The 22,126-nt window shown below is 37.4% G+C and overlaps 1 protein-coding gene across 1 annotated transcript in view; it reads right to left on the minus strand.

The window, feature by feature from the left end:
* The window catches only part of PARD3B (par-3 family cell polarity regulator beta), a 374,909-nt gene that overhangs the window by 130,777 nt on the left and 222,006 nt on the right, over positions 1-22,126 (minus strand). The window contains exons 17-18 of the mRNA XM_021398013.1: positions 6,340-6,546; positions 5,114-5,348 (exon numbers count right to left, since the gene is read on the minus strand). Coding sequence (XP_021253688.1) covers positions 5,114-5,348; positions 6,340-6,546 — 442 coding nt within the window. The remainder of the gene's footprint in view (positions 1-5,113; positions 5,349-6,339; positions 6,547-22,126) is intronic.

Below are 22,126 nucleotides of genomic sequence, written 5' to 3' on the forward strand. Positions count from 1 at the left end.
CACAAAAAACTGACTGGTTTCTGCCCATGGGGAGAGAACTATTAAAATGTCACTGGTGTGGCTGCAGTCCATTAGCTAACTTAACTTTATACCCATAAAGCTGAAATAGCTACCCAGAATTTTTTATAACCCCTATCTGGAAAAGGTAGTAAGAGAGCCATAGACTTATGTTTATTATACACCACGACTGTAACAACTGCAATGGGATTAGGATATGGAGCAGCAATGCAATGCACAGTAGAGGTCACATTCCCCTGGTGATTTAAAGGTTCAGTCTTTCTCCAATTTAATTTAGAAACCAACTCAAAGCCTACTACAGGATTTCAAAGCAAGGCAGTAACTAGAGATCACAAATTTAAAATTGAGCATTCACCAAGTAAACTAAGGAATACAAATAACTTTTTCTTTCAATTTTTCTTTTTAGATTAACCTCTTGGCTAGATTTGCTTTGCAGTAGCACTCAGCATCAGGGGCTTCTACCACCCTGCACAAAGGGGTTAATTAATCCTTCCAAACAGCCTAAAGAGCCACCTCACAAGGGTCTCTAAACCAATGACACTACACTCTTCCTTTATTTAACGGCCCAAACCCACTGTTTTGCTAAATTGTTGCTCATGAAAATACAAAACATGTTCATAAAGAAGTACAGAGAAGCTCATTTGAGGTACAGCAGTCTCCTCAAGGCTCACCACGCTGAGAGAATCAGTCACCTCAATGTAAGGAAAGGGATGAACCAAGAATTTAATGTGTTACTTAGTGTGTAATTTTGCTCCTGTGATGCATCTGCATGGAACTGAATGATATTTTTGTTTCAAGTTTAAGCATGGATGCTAAAAAGTGACATTTTTCTGAGACTGCAGTATAGATTTAGTCACAGCCACAGTAATGACAGCAGAGTCGATTTACTTCGCCGTCTGCTGTCTAGCGTTGGGTTATTTAGTAAACTATGATGGCGCTATGTGCTAGAAAATACCAAAAAGTAAAGTAATGCTCGTTAAAATGATGCTACATACAAACAATTAATCAAGTCAGCTTCTGCTGTTCTCTGACCAGCACATATGCAGGTTCAATCCTAAGACAAGAAAGCAACATAACGCATCAGGACGAAACAAAAAACCCACAAACATTACGCAGTCTGCACCACTGTAAAATAGTGCTTTGGATTATAGAGACTTAACTAACCAGTAATAACCAGCGTCATCTGCATTTTAAATTTCCAGTATATTAACCATGCTCCAGGTGCAGCAGTCATTAACATGTGGCAGCCAGGACCTCCAGTTCATACTGGATAAAACTGGACATTTTTTAAAAAACAAGGATTACAAAAATAAAAGCATGATTTCTTGATGGTTTCCCTGAATCACAGTCACCTAAATAAAGCTTCAATCCAGGAAAAGCTTAGCAGGAAAGCAATCATTCCTTTTTTTTTGTATGTGTTAAAAAAAAAAAGACCAGGAACTACAAGTAAATAGCAGCTGAGCAACAGATGAGGCACTAAGTGAAATCTGTTAGCAACTGCTAACAGCTTTGCTATTTTCTGTTGTTAAATTAAAAAAAAAATGAAAAGAAAAAAAAAAGAAGCAAAAAACCCAAATGCAGTAGCAATTCCAATATGTTCAAAAATTTCAGCTACAAAAGACTAAAGCCCTACACTTGCACCTTCTTGTACTACAGATAAATACTTGGGTTTGTCTTAATATCTTGATATGCTTTATTATTGATTAAAAGGGAAACACAAGCCAATTCACATGGATATACTATCAAGACAAAACTTGGTATAGCTGTAAACACGACCACAGCATAGTACAAAACCTCTATCACAGACAAGTGAGGCATTTCCAGCAGCTAAATCAGACTCCAGTTCTCCTTTCCATCTGACTCCTAGTCATTCTGCAGACAGTACAATGTGCCTTCATTAGCACTGAGCTTTCTGGTGAAAGCTCAAATATTTTCATTTTCTTTCTGGCCAGGAAGCTTTCATTACAGATGATCATTCCTGACTTACCTAAACCCAGTTCTGACATGGGTTCAGCAAGCTTGCTGTCCTGTTTAGGTGCATCTACATGGCACAGTAGAACTATGCAAGCACAGCCAAAACGGCTCTGAACAAAGCAGCCCAGAAACTATGAGAAATATGAATATATCTGTGTGGTTCTCAGCAAGATCAAATGGCTGCAGTCATCAGACTAGCCTGAAAAATTCATGGCACTGCATTGTTCAGGTAGATCCATCCTCTTCCCACCTCTGCCACCTGCTTTATGAACTTATTTTCTCCTGGCAGGGGCTGGAGAAAATAAGTTCATATATAATAAGTACAGCTACCACAGCTACCACCGCATCTGCAGCAGGCACAGTACAGATTTCCTTCTCCACTCAGCTTTCTGCTCCCTTATGGTGTTTACATTTCCAATGCCTCCTATGGCAGGTTTCCTTTCCAATTTAAACTCAGCATGTCAAAAACTGAGCTCGTATCTGTTTCTAAATACTTCTTTCTACTTTTCTCTTAAACTACCAAGAATTAGTAGTCACCTTCCCTGCTGCAGAAGCTCACAACTTTGTCATATGCAGCTTCTCTTTTTCCTGCCACAGATGTTCTACCAATAAAACATGCCAGTTTCATTTCCACTGTGTCATAAAAAATCTGTTTCTTTCCATCCGTGCTGCTAAAATACTTGATCATTTAAACCTTCTTACTGCAGTCTCATCTCTAGTCCTCCTGACAGTCTCCTCACTCTTCACAGCAGTGCTAAACTCTAGTGTCAAAAATACCTCTTGAATCTAGCATTTAGTCAGTGTTCAAGCCTTTTGTTGATTCTTTTCTCATTCTTTCTTTAAGAAAAGTATTCAGATTCATTGTTTTGTTTTTCACAACACCCAGAGCAGTTTTTCCCTGAAAAAAAAACAGTCTGGTTTTGTTCTTGAGCTCATGTGGTCCCTCCGACTCTTTTGCAAACCCATGCTGTTCCTTGTTCCATCTTTACAGGTCATTACCCTTCCATCAATTTTGACGTGGCTGGGGGTCCCCTAGGACTCCCACTTTCTCATGAAGGAAATTTGTTTTGAAAAACAATTTTGCAAATTCTGGGATAAAACACTCACAAGGACAAAGAACCACCAAAAACATCCTAGCTAAGCTGTTTGCTCTTATAAACAACAACTCTGTTCGCTATAACCTGCTCCCACTATCTTTGTGACTTTGTACAGATTTTCAGTGGTGTGGGACAGAAATTCACATTTGCGTTGCTATACAGATAAATAAATATTAACCACCACTGTCTGCTGGGAAGACAAATGGAATAAAGAACACGTATATGGAAAGAACAGATGTGTAAAGATTGTGTACAACCAGAATGTGAAATACAGTCTGAAAAAATGAATCACAAAGAATGGTAACCTATTGTTCTCAGCTTTACATATTGATCGTTATTGGATTTTTTGTCAACTGCAATCACTTGCCTTGGATTCTGATGTCATCCTCTGCTCTTTCTGGGTCAAGCATTATGTTTCCAAAAGACAGACCTTGTGCTTCAAATTTAATCAATTCTGCTAGCAATACATGAACACTTATATTTTTGTAAGACCTCTGTGTTACTCTCCTCACAGTCCCATTCACTTCAAAGAGTTAAAAAGAAGGGAAACGGGCATAAAGCTAAACATATACAAAAAGAGAGCTGCTGAAGTCACCCTCCTAATTATTCAGTGTTTTGACTGCAGTTCCATGTTAAGCCCCATTTCTTTAAACAATATGAACACAAATGCACGTGCAGTGCACAGGTGTATGTGCCTCTTCAGCATTACTAAAGAGCTCAATTTGAATGCAGACTGGTATACCCATGTACCTTTATCTTACTAACGTTAACAACTACTGAAATCATGCAAATTTGACACATAATGATGCCTGTATATTTTTGAAAATATCTCCTCAGTGTTTAAAACTCACTAAAACAATTTGTGGATTCCTATTAATGATATATTGAAGCAAGACAGCTAAAACTTTTCATGTTAGTATAACACAAACCATTCAACTCCAGAGACATACCAACAGAGAGTTGCAATGTGAGCTTTTATACCAGTGTCCTAATGAATATACTGCAGAGTGAATGACGTCACACAAAAATTTTTTAATTACAAGTTAAATACATCTTTGCTTACACAATGATTGTGGCTTCTGTATATACCCAGCTTGCCTAAAATACAGCATGATAAGAAATACCAATTATAGAGTCACCTAGGTTGGAAAAGACCTTCAAGATCATCAAGTCCAACCATTAATTCAATATCCTCCTAAAGCTAACGAAGTGTTCAGTGTCAGAGGTAACCACACGATCATATAGTCAAATAACCTCTTTATATAGGAAATAATTAAATTTCATTTATATGTATATTAATTGCAAATATCACTTAAATTAAACGCTTCACTACTCAACAGACAGAATAGTTACCAGAGGCAATGGTGACAGCAGGCAGAGTGCTTATATCACCAAAGTCTACAACTGCAATAAGGAAATGTCGAGATGAGTTTTGTCAAGCCTCTGATGTTTCCAGGGATGTAAAACCAACCAAAAGCCAAAATTGTTTAGAAGAAATCCAAACAATTGTGTGTCAAGAAGGGAGGACAGCGATTTCTGGGCCACAGCAGTCAATTGCTGAAGCCATGAGGTAAAGATTTTATCATAGCTAGTAGTTTTCAGTAGCAGCAAATGTCACTAAACTGTAACACAAGCAATTCTGCTCTCTCCAATGCTTGTGAAGAAAGCAGACAAGCAAGGCAAGAGGAGGCAAATGTCTGAGCATGGGAGTGGGTCACATATGACTCAGAAATATTCCACACAAAGCCTACACCCCATACACATGCTTGTTTTAAGCCTGAAACCTTGATTTTTTCTGGCATATGGGAATGAATTTCAAAGGCACAAAAAGACATTTTGTCTGCCAAATGTCTTCTGCCTCAGCCACAAGTTTGGTGTAAAAGTATAAACTGCTTTCTTTTAAATAACATAAACATTATTCTGAGTCCAAGTGAAATAATTTTTCCACTACTTTATGAGAGCACCAGTTGTTTCATATGTTATAATGAGCATGGGTGGCTGTTTTGCTTTTTAAAATGACGTACCTCAACATGACACCAAAGCCTTTCTTCTTTTTCTTTTCTGGATCTTCATTTTCTTCTTTCCTTTTCTTCTCTTTGATTTTAGTTTTGCCCTTTTCTTTTTTCTTCTCTTTCTCTCTACTTTTTTTGTCTTTTTTCACTTTGGTTTCTACATCTTCTATTTCAGGGTTCCCCGGAGGGGCGGATTCTGTGTTCTGAGCCTCTTGACCAGAGTGAGAGCTCTTATCAGAGAAACCATCTGCACAAGAAAGAAGCAATGGGGATAGTAAGGGGCCACCAATAAGCAGACACATGAAATATAGCACCCGTGTCTACAAGGTGCTCAAATGACTCGCAAAACATACTTATTTAATTGAATAATTTAAAAAACAGACTAAACATATCTAGTGAATTCAAGTAAAGTTCTATTGTAAATTAAATACGGAATTATTATAGAGACTTGTTATTGAATATTAATCCTGATAAGAAAACCTGACATGGTAAAACACTATGCTGCTTGAAATCTGGCTTATCCACCAGCTCAAGAAAACTGACATGCCAAGATGCAAACAATTCATCATGTGCTTATTTCAACAAGAGACTGTAGTAACTGAACAAAACCAACCCAGTAAAAATATGATTTCATTCACTCCTTGGAATCTTTCCACTCTAATATAGCTGAAGAAGAAACAGACAAACTGTTCTTCCTGATTGGAGAAGACCTGTGTTGTTTGTGTTTAGGGGCTCAGGATCCAAGCACAGTTTTATGCTTCGTGCTAAAGGAGACATTATTTCCAGAATGGGGTCTTTAAGACCATGGTGACAGAATGAATGAGCAGCAGGGTGCTATCAATACAGTGCCTTGCCTATACCAGGAAATGAATTTCCTAGTTGGAGAAAGGGGAATTGCAGACAGCTCTGTAAAACAAGCAAGATAATTTTTAGTGTAATCTGAAGAAGGCAGCTGCTTCTTGAAGTTGAAAAATACAATTATTTAAGGATTGAGTTCTAATTCTAATTCCTCCACTGCACCCCTTCCCCAAAGGAGATCAGTGAAGACTTTACACTAAACCCAGTCAGGGTTGGATGGGATACTACAAAGACAGCTCCCATTCAGCGAGACATAAGCAGCTTTTTAAATTTGATCAAATTCAACTGGACTAAATCACTTGCTTATATGCTTTACTAAGTTAGCCCTCCGCAATACTAAATGAAGGTGGTTCCCTGAAACAGCACCAGTAGCAACATACCCTCTTCTACATCCTCAGGTCCATCATAAGACTTGTCAATGGCAGCTCGGAAACTCTCGTTACACCCCCGACCACGGACCACATGGGGCCTGGGTCTGTGAAAAGGGAGTTCATTCTTCCTAACTTCAGCTACAGCAGTCTGAAGACTCTCAAGGGAACTGGACTTCTTCAGTCCCAGAGTAGGACCAAAATCCTTGCCAGAAGCGTCTGGAAAACAAATAGTTAAGTTTTTACACCTAAAACCATAGGGTGAAATTGAAATTGTTAAACAGGTACATTTAATTGTGTATTTTATTAGTTGAGGCCTTTGAAATAGTATGCAATCAATGTAATTTGTTCTAAAAATAACATCAAGTTAAACCTAGTTCTGTAGAGATCCTCATTCAGACTTGGAGGGAATGGCACGTGATTTACAGACCTGACAACAGTGATGGGCAATAGTAAGCTCTCCCTGTTACTTTCAAGCCTGCACCAATGTTAAGGATGGGGTTGTTTCCTCATCCTGTGACAGCAGTGTCCAACTGGACACTGCTAACAGTCTCATATAGGACATTATCCTTAGACTCACAAAAATAAACACTGCTGTAAAGCAAGCTTTGGCTTTTAGAATGAGTCAGGTTGCCTGAATGGCTGATGTTTTCAAATATACTTCTCCTAAGAGAAGATATTATGAACTTCTCTCATAGTCTTACATAACCTTTTTCTTCAGGTTGAAACTGGGCTGTGCTATCAATATACACAGCAGTTTGTTGTCTTGTTTTTTTTTTAAAGTATTTCCAGTGGAGCTTAACATAAAGGATGTTGTCGCCTCCTCTTTACAGGGATAAGAAAGCACTTCATACAAAAAAGAAAGAATAAATACATTCGCAAGTCTTCCAAGCCTTTCCTATCTTTGAATGCTTGACTATCCCACCTCAGAAAGGTTTTCTTTTGTGGTAGCATTACTAATAATTAGTATTAATACAATAATAGTAGAACAAGCAAAAAAAAAAAAGTTCAGAGAATACTTGAGTATTAAAAAGTAGAGAAATTATGCTTTAGTTATGAATTTAAAACTCTCTATAGTAACTACTTAGTTTTTATGCGGCAGTGGAGTAAGTGTGATACAAAAATACTGAGGAACAGACTTTGCCTGGCAAAATACCTTGTCTCTGAGAGCACAAAATGCTTTCGATTTCAACTTTTTAAAGTGATACTAACACAAGCAACAGGACAATATAAGAACAGAAGGCCTTCACATGTGTGTCCATATACTGTCACTCCTGAAGAGATTCAAGGATCACAAGAAAGAATGATACATTAATCTTATGCTGTGACTTTAGCAATCCTAGAGTGCAGGCATTTCTGAACTAAGACGGTATGATGAGTGAGTTCTTAAATGGAAAACAGAGAATCATCAGTAGTGTCTATATAAAGCAATTTACACTTCCATTCCCTGCAGAATGAAATGTAGCTGAAAACAGAGGAAAGAAAAAAGAAGAGAAAACAAGTTTAAGGGAAGCCTGGTTGCTAGGTCACAGAGCAACCTTCTTTTGTTCACTAATTGCCATTCTGGAGACTACTATTATTGCCAAATTAGTGAGAGCTAAAATTGAGTTAGAGCAATGACTTGCATACAACATAAAGGTGCTTAAAATCACTACAAATGTGTGCATCAGTAAGAGGCACTGTTGTGCCTATCTCAGCCTGAGAATGAGCAAAAACAGACAAGAGAAGCATAATCACCGTAAAAGGCATCAAAGTGAAAGCCACTCTGATCAGCAGAGGAAATGCTTTCTTGTTTTTCAGGCAGAAAACAGCTCAGATGGGTGTCTTGGTGCAGCAGCGAAGGCACAGCAGGCAGAGCATGGCCGGCTGCTGCAGCCCTGGGAAGGCACAGCCCTCATCCTGGCAGGGCCTATGCTGATGGCAGTGCCCAGTGCCTCACCTCAGAGCCTGAGGACTGGTATCTGCTGGGGGATGGCAGCAGGCACCTGCAGCACCTGCAAGGCCACAGCCCCAGGTCCAGAAGCAGATGGTGCCGTGGCTACAATGGGCAGCGGGGCCCAGGGATCTGTCAGCACCCATTGCCTGGGGAGGTCTTGCAGCCAGTGTTTGTTTCCAGGCTGCTGCAGCGCCCAGGTACCTGAAATGGCTGTGTCAAAAGCCAGTGCAAAGGTGTTTATTCACATGTCCCAGTACAAGCAGTGCAACATTAAATTAGTACCATCAGCTGTATGACTTGGTAAAAGAAAGTCTGGGTTAAATGCCAGCTAGTCTGTCTAGCAGAGCCAATTACTCGGACTAGAAGACTACTCCTAGCCTGGTGCAGCTAGTCACAGAGAACAGGTTCTGTGTCACACACGGCTCTTAGACAATTGCATGGGACACTTGCAGTTATGGGCAAACTGTGTGTTCTTCTGTACAAATAGCCCTTACTTTGCCATTTAGTCCTATTGTGGAGGCCCATTTGAGGAATTAATATTAGCAGCAATTAGTAACAACTTCCTGGGTTTTTATATTTTTAAGAGAACAGTTCCAAGCTTACAGCAACTTTCATATAGTGCAATCAGTTTGCTATTAAAATTAGGAAAAAAAAATTAAATGGAGCACTCCTCCATTGCAAAATTCAGAACAACACTGTCTTGGAAAATTGCATTTTTTTCTAATGTCCCTCGAAGAAATAGAATTGTCTTATGTGCACTTAATCGGCTAAAATAATCATCAACTACTAAGCTGCCTTAAAAGACAGAATAAAAGGGCAAAGATTGACCATATTTCTCACCGGCAAAAAAAGTGAAATTTCATCTCTGATCTTCCTGTGTTCTACCATTTAAAAGGTGTCCTCATTTATTCAAAAGCTTACCGTGACCCTTTAGTAACAAATTACTATCAGGCATTTAGTTGCCCTTTTCTAAAGCTGTAATCATTTAGTCTGAAATTTTGCTGGCAACAACCGCAAGTTTCTCGCTTACTATCAAAATCCACTCATAAAAAAACATCTGAATCCAGGTGAAGAATGATAGCATTTTTTCTTACTGATGACAGTAGGAGCAATGCAGTCTTATTAAGAAGGGGAACATTCAGTCAAAGTTTCCGTGGGCGTATCCACTAGGGTTTTCAGAGAGAACTTTTTAATTTTCCTGGTTGGCTTTCATTCCCTTTTCCTTTCATTGTAAGGCTGCAGCAATTACATATTAGCGTGCAACTAAAGAGATGGGAGCTGAGCTGCTTCCATAAGCAGGCAGAGCAGTCCCCCTGCTTTCACAGACAGCATTTGTTACTGGATGCAGTACAGAGAAATGCCTAAGACTCCATAACAAACAAGTACCAAACAGACTCTCAGCTAGAGAAATTTCCCTGCCCTGTCCTCCTCCAGTGACCTTTTCTACGCACCTTTAGGACAGCTCTAAGTGTGAAAACGTGAATTTTAATTATTGGTAAAAAACAAAAGAACAGAAAAAAACTCACAAAACAAAAATAACAAAATCTCCTATTTTAGAAGACATTTCTAGATGGTGTATATATGAACGTGTGTAAATATCTAGCTCTACTCAGATTTTGAATGCAAAAATGTGAGCTAGGCAAGGAATAATTTAATTGTTCATTATGTGTAAAAATGTTTCTTTTTATGCATTTTAAATTTTTGAGACCTCATCTTAGTGTTTCCTACAGCATCATGATAAAAAAGCATCCATTTTATCACTTCATAAATGGTGCAATATTTTATACATCTCTTTGGAACTTCAGAAAACAACAGCTGATGTCAGTCTCTGCCTATGGCTGCCTGAAACCAAGTTGCTGGTTATAATTATGGCCATAAGCAATCATCTTTTAACTGAAAGGCAGTATATTACATATAGTTCCATTTTCTTTTCAATATCAACACGGCTACCAAAGATTTTCTTCTTTATGTAATATTATGTACTTTACATTCTGTTCTCTTATTACTATTACTGTTATTAATAGTTTCAGGTATTTCTGGACTTCTCTTTTTTTCCCCACATATGCACATTCCTTTCTCTTTCATAGTCCAGAAGGAAACACAGCAAAAGCAAGATGTAAGTCCCAAAAATTAAAGGGAAACAAGAGTGTATAGAGGGCAATGCAAGCCACCCCAAAGGCATGTTTGCAGAGGAGCCATAACCACATAAGTACATATTCAGGCAGGGAAAAGCAGGGTTTCTGTTATATGGAATCATATGATATAGCAGTCAGGCTGACCAACTGAGCCCTGCGGCAAAACAGTCAAAATGAATCCCTGCTGTAGGGATACCATTTGTATGAGAATGAACGAACCAGCCCTGTTAACCAAGGGAAAGGTGTCCAAAGACACAAAATGCAAGAGTCTGCCAGCAAGAACATCCACCCCTGAATAAACTGGTGTGTGAAGTGAAAAGCACGGTTTTCTGTTTTGATAAGCATTAGCCCACGATAGAAAACAGAAACAACAGAAAACAGGTGGACAGACATGATTCTTTCCCATAGGGCTGCAACATTATACAGTGACTAAAATTAATTCATGTTCACTTCTTTGTGAACCATTCTGTTTAATGTAGTTTCATTTATTTATGGCACTATGCACAACTGTGAAGGATTTCTTTCCTCTCACACTTTTGCATTCAGGTATTTCCTCAATTATCAATCGATTCAATGCAGAAAATGATATACGAAGGAGGAATTTGAAAATCATTAGACCATTTAGTTTGTGATTTTCAAATAAGGATCTTTAAGAGAGTATTTCTGTAGAACAACCTCAGACCATATGGTATCCTTTTCTTCAACACTATTCAAATAGCATAGAAAAATATTATGAAGGGCTTGATAAAAAGCAAGAGAAAATCACTATCTTGCACTCATATATTAAAAGACAACGCGTACTGTTTTGCTCAAACTGAGCATTTCAAATTAGAAGCAGGAACACTGAACAGCCTCACTTCTGGCAGAAATAGCTAAGAAAGAGAAATCAAAGCAGGGGAAAATCTAACAAGTTCCTCTGATTAAAAAGAGCCAGCTACGGACTTCAGATTTACAGATATTTCAATTTATTTTACAACATATAATAATTGCAACTTAGCTCAGATTTGCACAAACTGCAATTTCAACTAAGAATAACGGTGGTTCACAATTTGGAGCCCCAAACATATGCTGAGCTCTAGGCAGCTGTAGAGAACATGCTTGGAATAAGGCAGTCATTAGGCAAGAGACGAAAATGCATGACTACTGTCATCTTAGCAAGGTGTGCCGGTGTTGCTGATTTCTACAGTCTTATCACTAGGAAACACTGACACTGCAAAGGAACATGTTAATATTTCAGAAAGAATAATATGTGCAGCATAAAGCACCTCAAAAATACTAAAAAGTCACACCTTGCAAAAGTATTCTCAGAGAAATGGCACGTGCGGTAACGCCAAACACAGGACAAAACGCAGCAAAGCCAGTCTTTGCAGAAAAGAACACCAAATGTTGCTTGTTGAAATAGTTTTCTATATTTGTCAGAGTAGTTTAACTAGTTTAGGATATTTATGTATATCAAATTCATTTTAGATATAGCTGTTATAACCTGCTAGGGCAAAGCAGGTACAGGAAAAGCAATGCAGACAGGAAAAAGTCCAGTTTTTACAAAATACGATTCCCTTGTGACTTCAGGCACCTTGTAAATTGATCAGTCTGGAATTGAAAAGTAATAAAGATTCTAGTGCCTTGTGATTGCTTTACTCCTATTTCCACACCCACCTTCTGATAAGGTCAAAGATTTCAATCCTTTTTTAAACAGTTGGGAAATATGACACTTTCTCAGATCAATTGATATAAATTACACTTCTCATAAGCTAAAACAACATTTTTGTTCCTGGGCCAAAGTTTAACATGAAGTGAGAGTCCCTGCACTACTATTCAAACAAAGTCACTTTTAGTGGTATGAGGCTAACATCTAGAATGTTAAATTTGACCTGAGGGACAGAGGAGGAAACTTCATCAGTAGCTGAACAGGAGAAGGGAAGCCAAGAGTTACCTTAAATTCATGGTTACAATCTATCAGCTTCAGTAACCTTAAGCCTATTTTGAAATAGCCTGCTGAATTATTATTCACTCTTAGTCATCCAGCCTGAAATCAGATTTTTAAAAGTAGGACTGATTTAAATCTGGAGTAACAAATTATAAGGAAGTAAAAAGTTCACATAAAGGTTATTTTAGTTTTCTTCACTAATTCAAAGCCTCTTCATGAGTTATTTGCATGTGAATGCAGAAACAAATCCTCTTATATCAATCATTTTATTCACAATTATTTTCTTTTGGGGAAAAAAAAAAGTGGTGGTACATCATTTTTGTCATCAAGTTTTGGCCTGGGCACATTTTTACAAACACTCACATAGGCTGCACGTTAAAGACTGCTTTCAACATCATGCAGGGATTAATTTAGGCCACTGCATCAACAAGCAAGATTATTAATGTAAAAGAAAAGCCGAAGTGAGGCAATACAGAAAAATACATTTCAATTAAACATACTTAACTTGCAATTAAAAAATAATTTATGTAAAGCGCTTCTCTTGTGTTTGTGTTTGCTTTGCCTTATCTGTGAACATCAACAGTAGGGAAGAAAGCTAGATTTTAGCAAAATAACCTGGAAAGAAGATTCCTTTTGCTACTGATAGAGGCATTTCTTTCGTACACCTATCTCCACACTGATCAGCGAATCCCACATGCTTGAGATATTTATGAGATCTTTTTATTGCTAACCCCACCACCATGAAATTGCCCAACAGCCACTCTAATTTAAGATGCTTTAAATATTGTTGCCATGGGTGACACACGTACATGGAGTAAGGCAAAGCTCTGCTAATAAAAAGGCTTCCACAGCATTTCAGTCCTTGCTCTTAAGTAAAGTTAAAATTTATGGCTTTTAAAATACTGGATCTGAGAGAGGTCAGGTTAAATGGCTGCTAGTAATAAAAGGAATCAATATGCCACAGCATCTGAAGCAGCCAGCAACTAAATAAACACTTCATCCAAATCCACTTGGCTCTGAATTAAAAGAACATAAAATACTGTATTTATTTTGTTTGCCCTCCACCAGCCCGTGGTTTGCATCACTACATAAGCTAGAATTCTGCATAGAGCAACCAATAAACATATATTGGCCAAGTAGCAATTAAACTGCATGTCAAGGCTAGGAGCAATTAACTGGGCATTAACCTTATCAGGGAGCCACTTGTGGATTAGCCAGTTACAAACAGGCAAACATCTCCGTCTGGGAAGATTCTGAAACGTATTTACAAAAGCTTCTGAGGACTCAGACTTTCTGTCTCAGGCACACACAGGGTAAGCGAGCCATTTTCAGTGATAACCCCTTATTCAAAAACCCTGAAATATAATGAGATGACCTACTGTGGTGATCAGTGTGTCCTAATAGCATAGAAATATAAGACAGTCTAATCCTTACTGCACTTTAAAATAAAGCAGATCAGAAGAGAAATAGTGAACTTGCATCTGTTACTCCTAATCTACATTTGGTTCAGTTTATAGCTTGATTTTCCAGTTATGAAAACCTATTTTCTCCCGTTTATTTTAAGGTGTTTAAATAGAACCTGTGTAGGTTTAATTTGCACTGTAACGAATTAATGCACATTTTGAATTTGTCTGTAGATTACCTGCACAAAATGTACAAATACACCTGCAGTCTGCCTAACTACATACACGCTCACACACTAAAGGCCTTTCATGAAAACACACATACTGTTGAAATTGCTTTGTTTATAAGCTTAACAAATCTTACCTGGAAACTGTTTTGAAAAAGTTAGTGTGAAAATCCAGCTCTTTAACAGAAATATATAAAACTTTGTCAAACCTATTATTGACTAAGAGAAATGGTTCTGAGCTCTGGCTCAAAATCTCAGACATACAGAATTTGAAAGGATTATGTAGGTTCTCAACAAGAGCCCTGAACAAAAGTTCCTTTTTATTTCCCAGTAAGATTAAGATTATTTGAATACTTAAAAATTTGCTAACAGTATTTTATTATAGCTTCCTAACAGCCACACCCACAGTTGTGGTACTGGGAGCTTCACCTAGTTTCGTTGTGCACGCTTCACCTTGATTTTTTTTTTTTTCAAACTATCTTCTGTATTAAAACGTCTTTGTTTGACCTCATTGCAGAGACAAGGATTGCTTCTGGAAGAATACAAACCCAAAGAAGACACCTCCTGCAATATCTGAGTAACTGAATGGGAAACATGCTGTTTTCTAGACAGGAACATCCATTCATACTCCTCAGCCTGATGTATGGAGCTAAAAGAAATTCAAGAAGGCAGAGGGTCATGTGAGCAGAGACAAAATAAGTAAAATAAAAACTTTGATATTAAGAACACTCATTTTGTCAGTCTTAAAGCATGAGAAACATTCTCAGGGCTTCCTTCCATAAAAGTGAATCTGTAGAGAAATCACATCCAATTCATGGAAAATTTGGCAAGAAATTTTCCCTGTAAACAGCTGCAGCCAAGGGGTTTGCTAAACTGTTCTACAGTGTGCAAAGACACAGACTTGTACCCAAGGACATCTGGCAGTCTTCTGGGGGTTTAACAGACAGCTCACAACTGGATTGCAATCCCAGCCATCCTTAAAAATAAAGTCAGAACAGCACTTCTGTTTACTGGTTAACTTGGAGACCTAGTCCATATGATTTACTGCTTTACAACTCACATTTGTCAGGGGATATATGGTACTACTGTTCCCTTAGAAGTCTGCATCTCCCTTGTCAGATATGCATGTCATGATGAGTCCTTTTAATGAAAATCTTATAAAGAACAAAATAAAAACTGGCAAGAATGTGAACAAGGCATTACACAATGTTGGTTTCTCAAATTTGTATTTTTAGAAAGCCCACTAAATTCTTAGGAATTTAGCAAATATGCACGTAGCCATAAGTATCCCCCATGGAAAGGGGAACTTCCCCTGATCTCTAAGTCTTCTTCCCTCATCAGCCAGTGTTAGTATCCTAAAGATGTTACTCTATTAATTACTGAATCGTGTTTAGGATTTTTGCAATATGCAGTTTTGCATCGCTACAGTGTGCTTAAATAGAAAATTCAAAAAGCAAATATAATTGCCGCATGGAACAACTTATAATCTAACTGCAGTGGCAAATAAATATATATAAATTTTTCTTGACATTCTTCTATCTGCACTTATTTGTATTTCTTCCCTGTCCACAAACAACAGTACCATGTTCCCTTTCACCAGCCCAATAAATGGAGAATTGATGGAGTATGTTTTTATACATAATATAGTACCGAGCTGCAGAAAGGTGAGGTCAAATGAAACTGGAAGGTGACTAATTATTCTCATTGCCATTCCTCATCAATCAGTAGGGACATGTCTAGACAAGTCAGTCAAAATACAATCCTAAGTTATGGTAAAAAAAAAATAAAAATAAAAATCCACATTTCCCTAGGTCTAGCAGAGGGACAAGCAGCAATGGTATCACTATGCCATAGTGATACTGCCATCAAAATCACTTGATATGAGTGAAGCACAATCTAATGATATTTTAATACAGAGAAAACAAAGATGGTTAGTTCTAGAAAAATAAAGGCTTCCTTTAAGTTGAGCCTCAATATTACTGGAAAACACATGATTCTGCCTAATGACTCTATACACTCATGTAGCATGAACCAGAGTCAAGCTTCAAGTAGATTGAGATGTACTTGAATAATCAGATTCTGGATCAATGATATCAGAAATTGACGCAGTACCATGGATCAGCTGCAGAACCAGGCCTTAACTTGATCTGCTTCAACTACCTGGCAGTTGGATCCACCTGAGAAATTTCAAAATCTGCTATTACACGGGCAGCTGTTTCATAGGACCAGGCAACTCTCAGACCCTTCAAAGCAAGTCACTACAGTGCAGTCCCCCAAACAAATACTGAACTGCAATCTATGCCTACAATAGGGTCCAATACAACTGATCGCAAATGCAACTTTTAGGAGTCTTAATCCAGGATCAGAAGCTAAGTGTGCTCATGTTAACAAGGACTGCACAACTGGAACAGGACATCTCATTTTTAACATGCTGGCCCAAGTCTGGGGCCAAACCCTTTGGAGTAAATCAACACTTTTCCACTACATACAAGCCTAGGGCAGCTGAGTGTCTGGCCTTTGACAGCTGTCTGCCTCTGGCACCGTACATTGGCATCACACACACTTGCCCACAAGGGTCAGACAGAATTCACACATTCTGCACAAGTTAGAGCACAAGTGTCAGATGGTAGTAAGCTCAGCCAGAGGTGGATTCAAAGTAGTGATTTATAGGTTAAAAACAACTCTATGCTATTTTAGCAATCCAAAGAGACATCTTTCTTTGCCCCCTAGTCCTGCTAAAGGAGCAAGAAGAAACAAGTGCGCTTATTTGCCTGTCACATGGAACCTGTTTACTCTTTCAAAAGCTGTTTCTGTTTATGCAAGGATTCAACGGTCTGGAAAGAAGTAATAGCTTTAAAAGTACATATAGTACAAAGGTGCCTCATCATAAATTATCAGTAATCTTGAAATACTACCTCATGCTTTAAACACTTCAGCATGGGAACTCTCTGAGGCAAGAGGGCTTGTACAAACTGCAGGAGCAGTGTGATGCAGCACATTCCCCAAGTCATTTCTTTTCTTATGTGTGTGTCTGTGATGAGTGCAGTGCAGGTAAATGACTTCCAAAGTTCATTTATTTTTATATTCTGACAAATTTTCACAGCATTTTTTTAGTGCCATGCAACTAGCATTTTTTTTCTAGTTCCATGGCACTAAAAAAATGCTTTAACAAATATTTAAGTATTTTTAAGGATAGTTTTCTAGGGAGTATGTTGAGATTTTTTTTCATTTTCTTATTTTAAGTAATGGTTTCCTCATCTGTGGATGTTTTCTTTGGACAAGATTGATGGAATCCATCCAAAATATGTTGGATAACATTAATTTCTGAAATATTAACCTGCAGATCCTTAATTATAGCTGTGGCTTTGCTTGAGACTGACAGCTGATTTTGGTAGGACCCGACCTCTAGCCAAAACACCTTTATGGAGATGAAGTAATAATATTAATGTGTAAAGTAGAAGTTAATATTCATCATCAACCAACCAGACAAGAAATCTGTCTATGAAGGAAAGTTATTAGATACACAGCACACAAACAAAAAAGATGAAAATAAATTTTAGTTAACTGTTTTGTTATGTTAATTTGAGAGTTAATGGGTATAAAGTTTTCAAATTCCAATGTGACACTGCAGATGACACTGCCATTTAAGATCTTGAATTTTTTGTAACAATAATTGCCTTCCTTTCTAGTAATCTCATTTTGAACTTTATAATTAGCTTACTTAATAGCGAGAGGATAGTACTTAGATCTCTCCTTACCCTCAAAATCCAGATACTGCCCGTAATCACAGCTTACTTGCACATGAAGGAAAGTATATTTGGCTACAGATACACACAGCCATAGAACATAAAGGTGTGAAGCTTCATTCATTGCAATAACATTGATTCTATGAAGATATATGTATACACTATTACTTGTGTTACTAACCCTTCAGTAGTTTCTTAAACTAGACAATGACAGTATCATTCATATTCTAGAGATCAGAAGCTTTTGCTCCAGCCAGCATAAAAGCCAGTCTCATAAGCATTAAGAACAAGGTGCTTCAACATTTTGAACAATTTCAAAGTTACCAAATAGCTCACACAGATTTCTCTAGCAATATCAGAACATCTTATTTTGTCCTTTTACACTGGCTAGTGCTATAGTTTAACTTTTTCAAGTTGACCAGATGTCTCAGGTTCAATCATCACCTTGCTCCAAACATTTCTACCATCTATATAATAATGCTGACTTTTCAGTTCTTTTGTATTAAAAGTGATTTCTATTCTGCCCTGTATCCTCCTTTTCTTTTTTTTTAAATACAATATTTTTGCCTTAAGTCTTTCTCTGGCTGCAGACTGGTATTCTGTCTACCTTAAGAGGAAAACTGGGTTGTCAGGAAGACAACAGAAAACTGAGCTTGGGTATAAGCTTATGGTGATCAATAACTTCAATATTTATGTAATTCTCAAAACTTCATGCATATTATCACACAGTTAATCAGAGCTGTTCATAAGTATTTTCTCTTGACCTTTACTATGTATGTCAATACTCGTAATATAGATAGTGATACATACTAAAGAATTTACTTTAGACTAGAAAACTAAATTCAGATTTCAAAACACTGAGGTTAGTGTTATTATGGTAAAAAATGCAATGGTTCTTCTACCACATGCTTAATTAGTGAAAAGAAGACAAAACAGTCCTATGAAGAAACAGTCCCACAAGAAGGAGCAGAAAGCTACTAGTCGATCCCATATCTCTCACTGTAAGACGGAAAGTTAGTAACAGGTAATCAATCATAATTTCTCTGTGTAGCAAAATCCCTGATAACAAATATATACATGGATAACATTTCATGCTGTGGATACTAAGAATTTACATATGCTCAAGAGGAAGCAAGAAAACTCAAGAGAAGTAAAACCCATTGAAAATTAGTGAATAAGTGGAACTACTCCTGCCTCCAGTCCTTAAATCCCTGAATATTTGAAGGCAAGGAGAGAGCTCAGAGAAATAACATATAAACATGTCATGTCTTTGTATTTCTCCTTAGGCACTAGCATTTGGCGTAATCAAGCAGAGGACACCAGCTATACAGTCTCTCAGTCCTTCAGTTTCTGCACTATGAAAGCACACAGAAGTGCTAATTGTGAGCCAAGACCTGACTGTGCTGCTCTACCAACTCAAAACAGAATATTAATCAATACCTCTAATAATTTTTGTACAAGTCTAGCTGTATCTCCGCAATATTGGCTCTCTTCAGTGGAAAGACTATAGATCTCTTTGTTTCCAAAGTGATTTATTGATGATTTGTCAACACTTTGAAAAGTATAGCTCATCTCCTGCTAAATTCCCTTTATGTTCCTATGCCTCAGATGTTTTCTATTTTAAACAGAAAAAACAGATGTTTTGACACAATATTAATTTACTCAAATTTCACCTTAACAATTTGAGTTCAATGTGAACATAAGTATAGCATTTCAAATGAATGTTGCAAACATCAGCCCATAACAGAGCAGATGTCAAGTTCCTTCCTCGTCTTTTAAAGAAGACATTAGTGGTTGACATTTTCTGACCAGTAATATAGAAGAGCTGAGTGTAGAATTTCCTGATGTTCTTTCAGACGGTTTTTGCAATTTGTTTATTTCAAATCAGTTCTGACAGAAAAGTCCCTTCTCGCTTACATGCTGTTCAGAGAATAAGTTATTTTTTCTCAAAATAGATTACTGAAAAACCCTTACATCTGTTTTAGCACAGAAGCCTTCTGATTTGGAATTGGTATTTTGTCAATTTTTTTTTTTTTTAACAGAGTGTTGTTGCTGACTATGTAACTCTTCAATATCCATCCTCTTATCTCTTAGAGAAGACTTAATGATATTCCTGTATGGTAAAGCACATCACAAACATACTATTCCTCCTAGTCCATTCAGTTTGATCTAAAACAGCTACCTTGAGCAATAACTAATATTGATACTGCCTTAAAGCATATGACTCCTAGGTTTTAATCATTAGCTTTTCTTAGTCTGATTAGGTAATTAAACTACTTAACTGAAAACTAAAAGCAATTGATTTATATGAAGGTACTAAGAAATTCTATTTGAAATTTAAGAACAATTTCCTACCAAAGATAGCAAACACATGAAAGCTCAAATTGCAAAAGCATATTTCAGTATTAGTGGTTGTAGTATTGTTGGCTGTTTCGTCGTTTATTGATTCCATTTAGTTGAGCACTCATTCCTGGTTTCCATTTTCTAAAAAATCACTAACAAAATGGGCACTCTCTCTTGCTAATGCAAATTACAGAGCAAGTGAAGACTCTTCAAATACTGTAAGTGTAACTCATTGTTAAAGGAGGAAAAGAACCGCTGCTTCTGCTTCTTTAGCTATAAAAACTTCCTTAAAAATGCTTAAGTTCCCTTCTTTCAGTTTGGATCATAAAATAATTGCTCTAACAAGAGAAAATGTAGAAGGAAGGAGATGGAGCTTTTAATGCCAAGTTGTGTAGATTTGAAGAGAGTTACTTTGCAAAACCATTTATCAGTATTAAGGTCTGAGGAAGGGCTACCTGCAAGGTAAATAACTACTAAACTAAGCAAATAACAAGGGCAGAGCTAGCTCTACACTTGGTCACTTTAACATCTCTCACGCTCAAGGTACCAGTGGTTCCTTCACCCTCAGCTGAAATGAAATACTACATATAGAAAAGGGTGTCAGAACCATGCCACTAAAAAAAAAAACAAAAAATGGAAAGAGGGTGGTATTAATCTGCACACGTGGTGCTAGGAAGCTGTGGTTTTTCTCATCAAGCAGAAGCTAAGTTAATATGTTATTTTGGTTTGAAGCAAATTGGTACACATCTGCATATCGCTAGTAGCATTCGCTATCTACACAAAATTCTTCTGTTGCTTAGTTGCCTTGCAGGGCCAGGGAGCAGTACAGAAGACAGTTCAACTCATCACAGACACGTACCACTGTGCTGACTGCTGAGGGTTCGGGTCGGAATTGTAAAAGATGACTTATGGACACTTCCAGGAGGGAAAGAAAGGGGTAGAAAAAGAAAAAAAGTAAACCAGGCAAAAAGGTAATCTACACACAGATCAGATTTTCTAAAATATTAAGTACTTGCTCTCTGGAAATGACACGCTTTAAGGTTTCATCTTCAATTTGTGCCCTGTACTTCATGACCATTAATTTATTTACATTAGCTAAGATTCTTAATCTTTTTTATACTATCACTCCATATTGCTCCAAATCCAGAGGTTCAGGCTCAGAATTAGCCACTTAATATCAAAATGACTCTTTAAACCATATGTGGCTTACAGACTGCAGCAGGATCTTTCTATAGAGCTCACAGTATTAATAAAGACACGTTTTTATTTGTTTACTTATATAGTAATACTGTATCTACTACATACTAAATAAAATGCGTAATTTATTTGCATTCTCCTGTCTGATTTTCTGAAAAGGCTCATGAAATTTTAATTCAAGTGGTTAAAGCAACAGAGTAGGTATTAAAATTACATACAAAAAAATGACCTTAAAAGAATACTATTAACATTGCAAGGTAAAGCACTTGTGCTTGCAGAACACCACAGCTGAGGTGTCCACCATTATCTTCTCTCCCTTTGCACACAATGTAATACTTTTCTTTTATGACCCAAATACATGATGACAATTCTATTTACAGAACTCCAGCTTCCTTCTTTCAGGAAAGATCAACAAATATTTTATTCCACACGTAGAGCAATTACCTGCCTTTCCTATTCAACACGCTTTTAATATCTGCTCTGACAACAACATCAAACAGTTCTTCATAGATCTTTCTCTGGAACACCTTATACAACACTAGGGTGCTTTTTTTTTCTTTTTTTTAAACAAACATTAATGAATTTATTTTTTAAATGTCATTTTATGGCATGAGTACTGTGCACTTCTCAGAGACAAGGAGCTGAAAGAGAAGGAGGAAGATCAATTCAAGTTCCCATTTTAAGATTCTCTGGATCTGATTCCCCTTGCTTTCCACTTCCTCCTCTGCGGCTCTGCGTGTGTGTAGTATTTAGTGGGCTTGGACCACTATTACCACTGACGCCCCTTGCAGCCTGAATACAAGCAGCACTTCTGCACATCAGTACACGTGCAGGTCAGGCATCAGTAAGGGGAGGAACATACTGAATCTTTACAGCTCATATAAG

Source organism: Numida meleagris, chromosome 5 (assembly GCF_002078875.1).
Source record: "Numida meleagris isolate 19003 breed g44 Domestic line chromosome 5, NumMel1.0, whole genome shotgun sequence".
Taxonomy (NCBI): Eukaryota; Metazoa; Chordata; class Aves; order Galliformes; family Numididae; genus Numida; species Numida meleagris.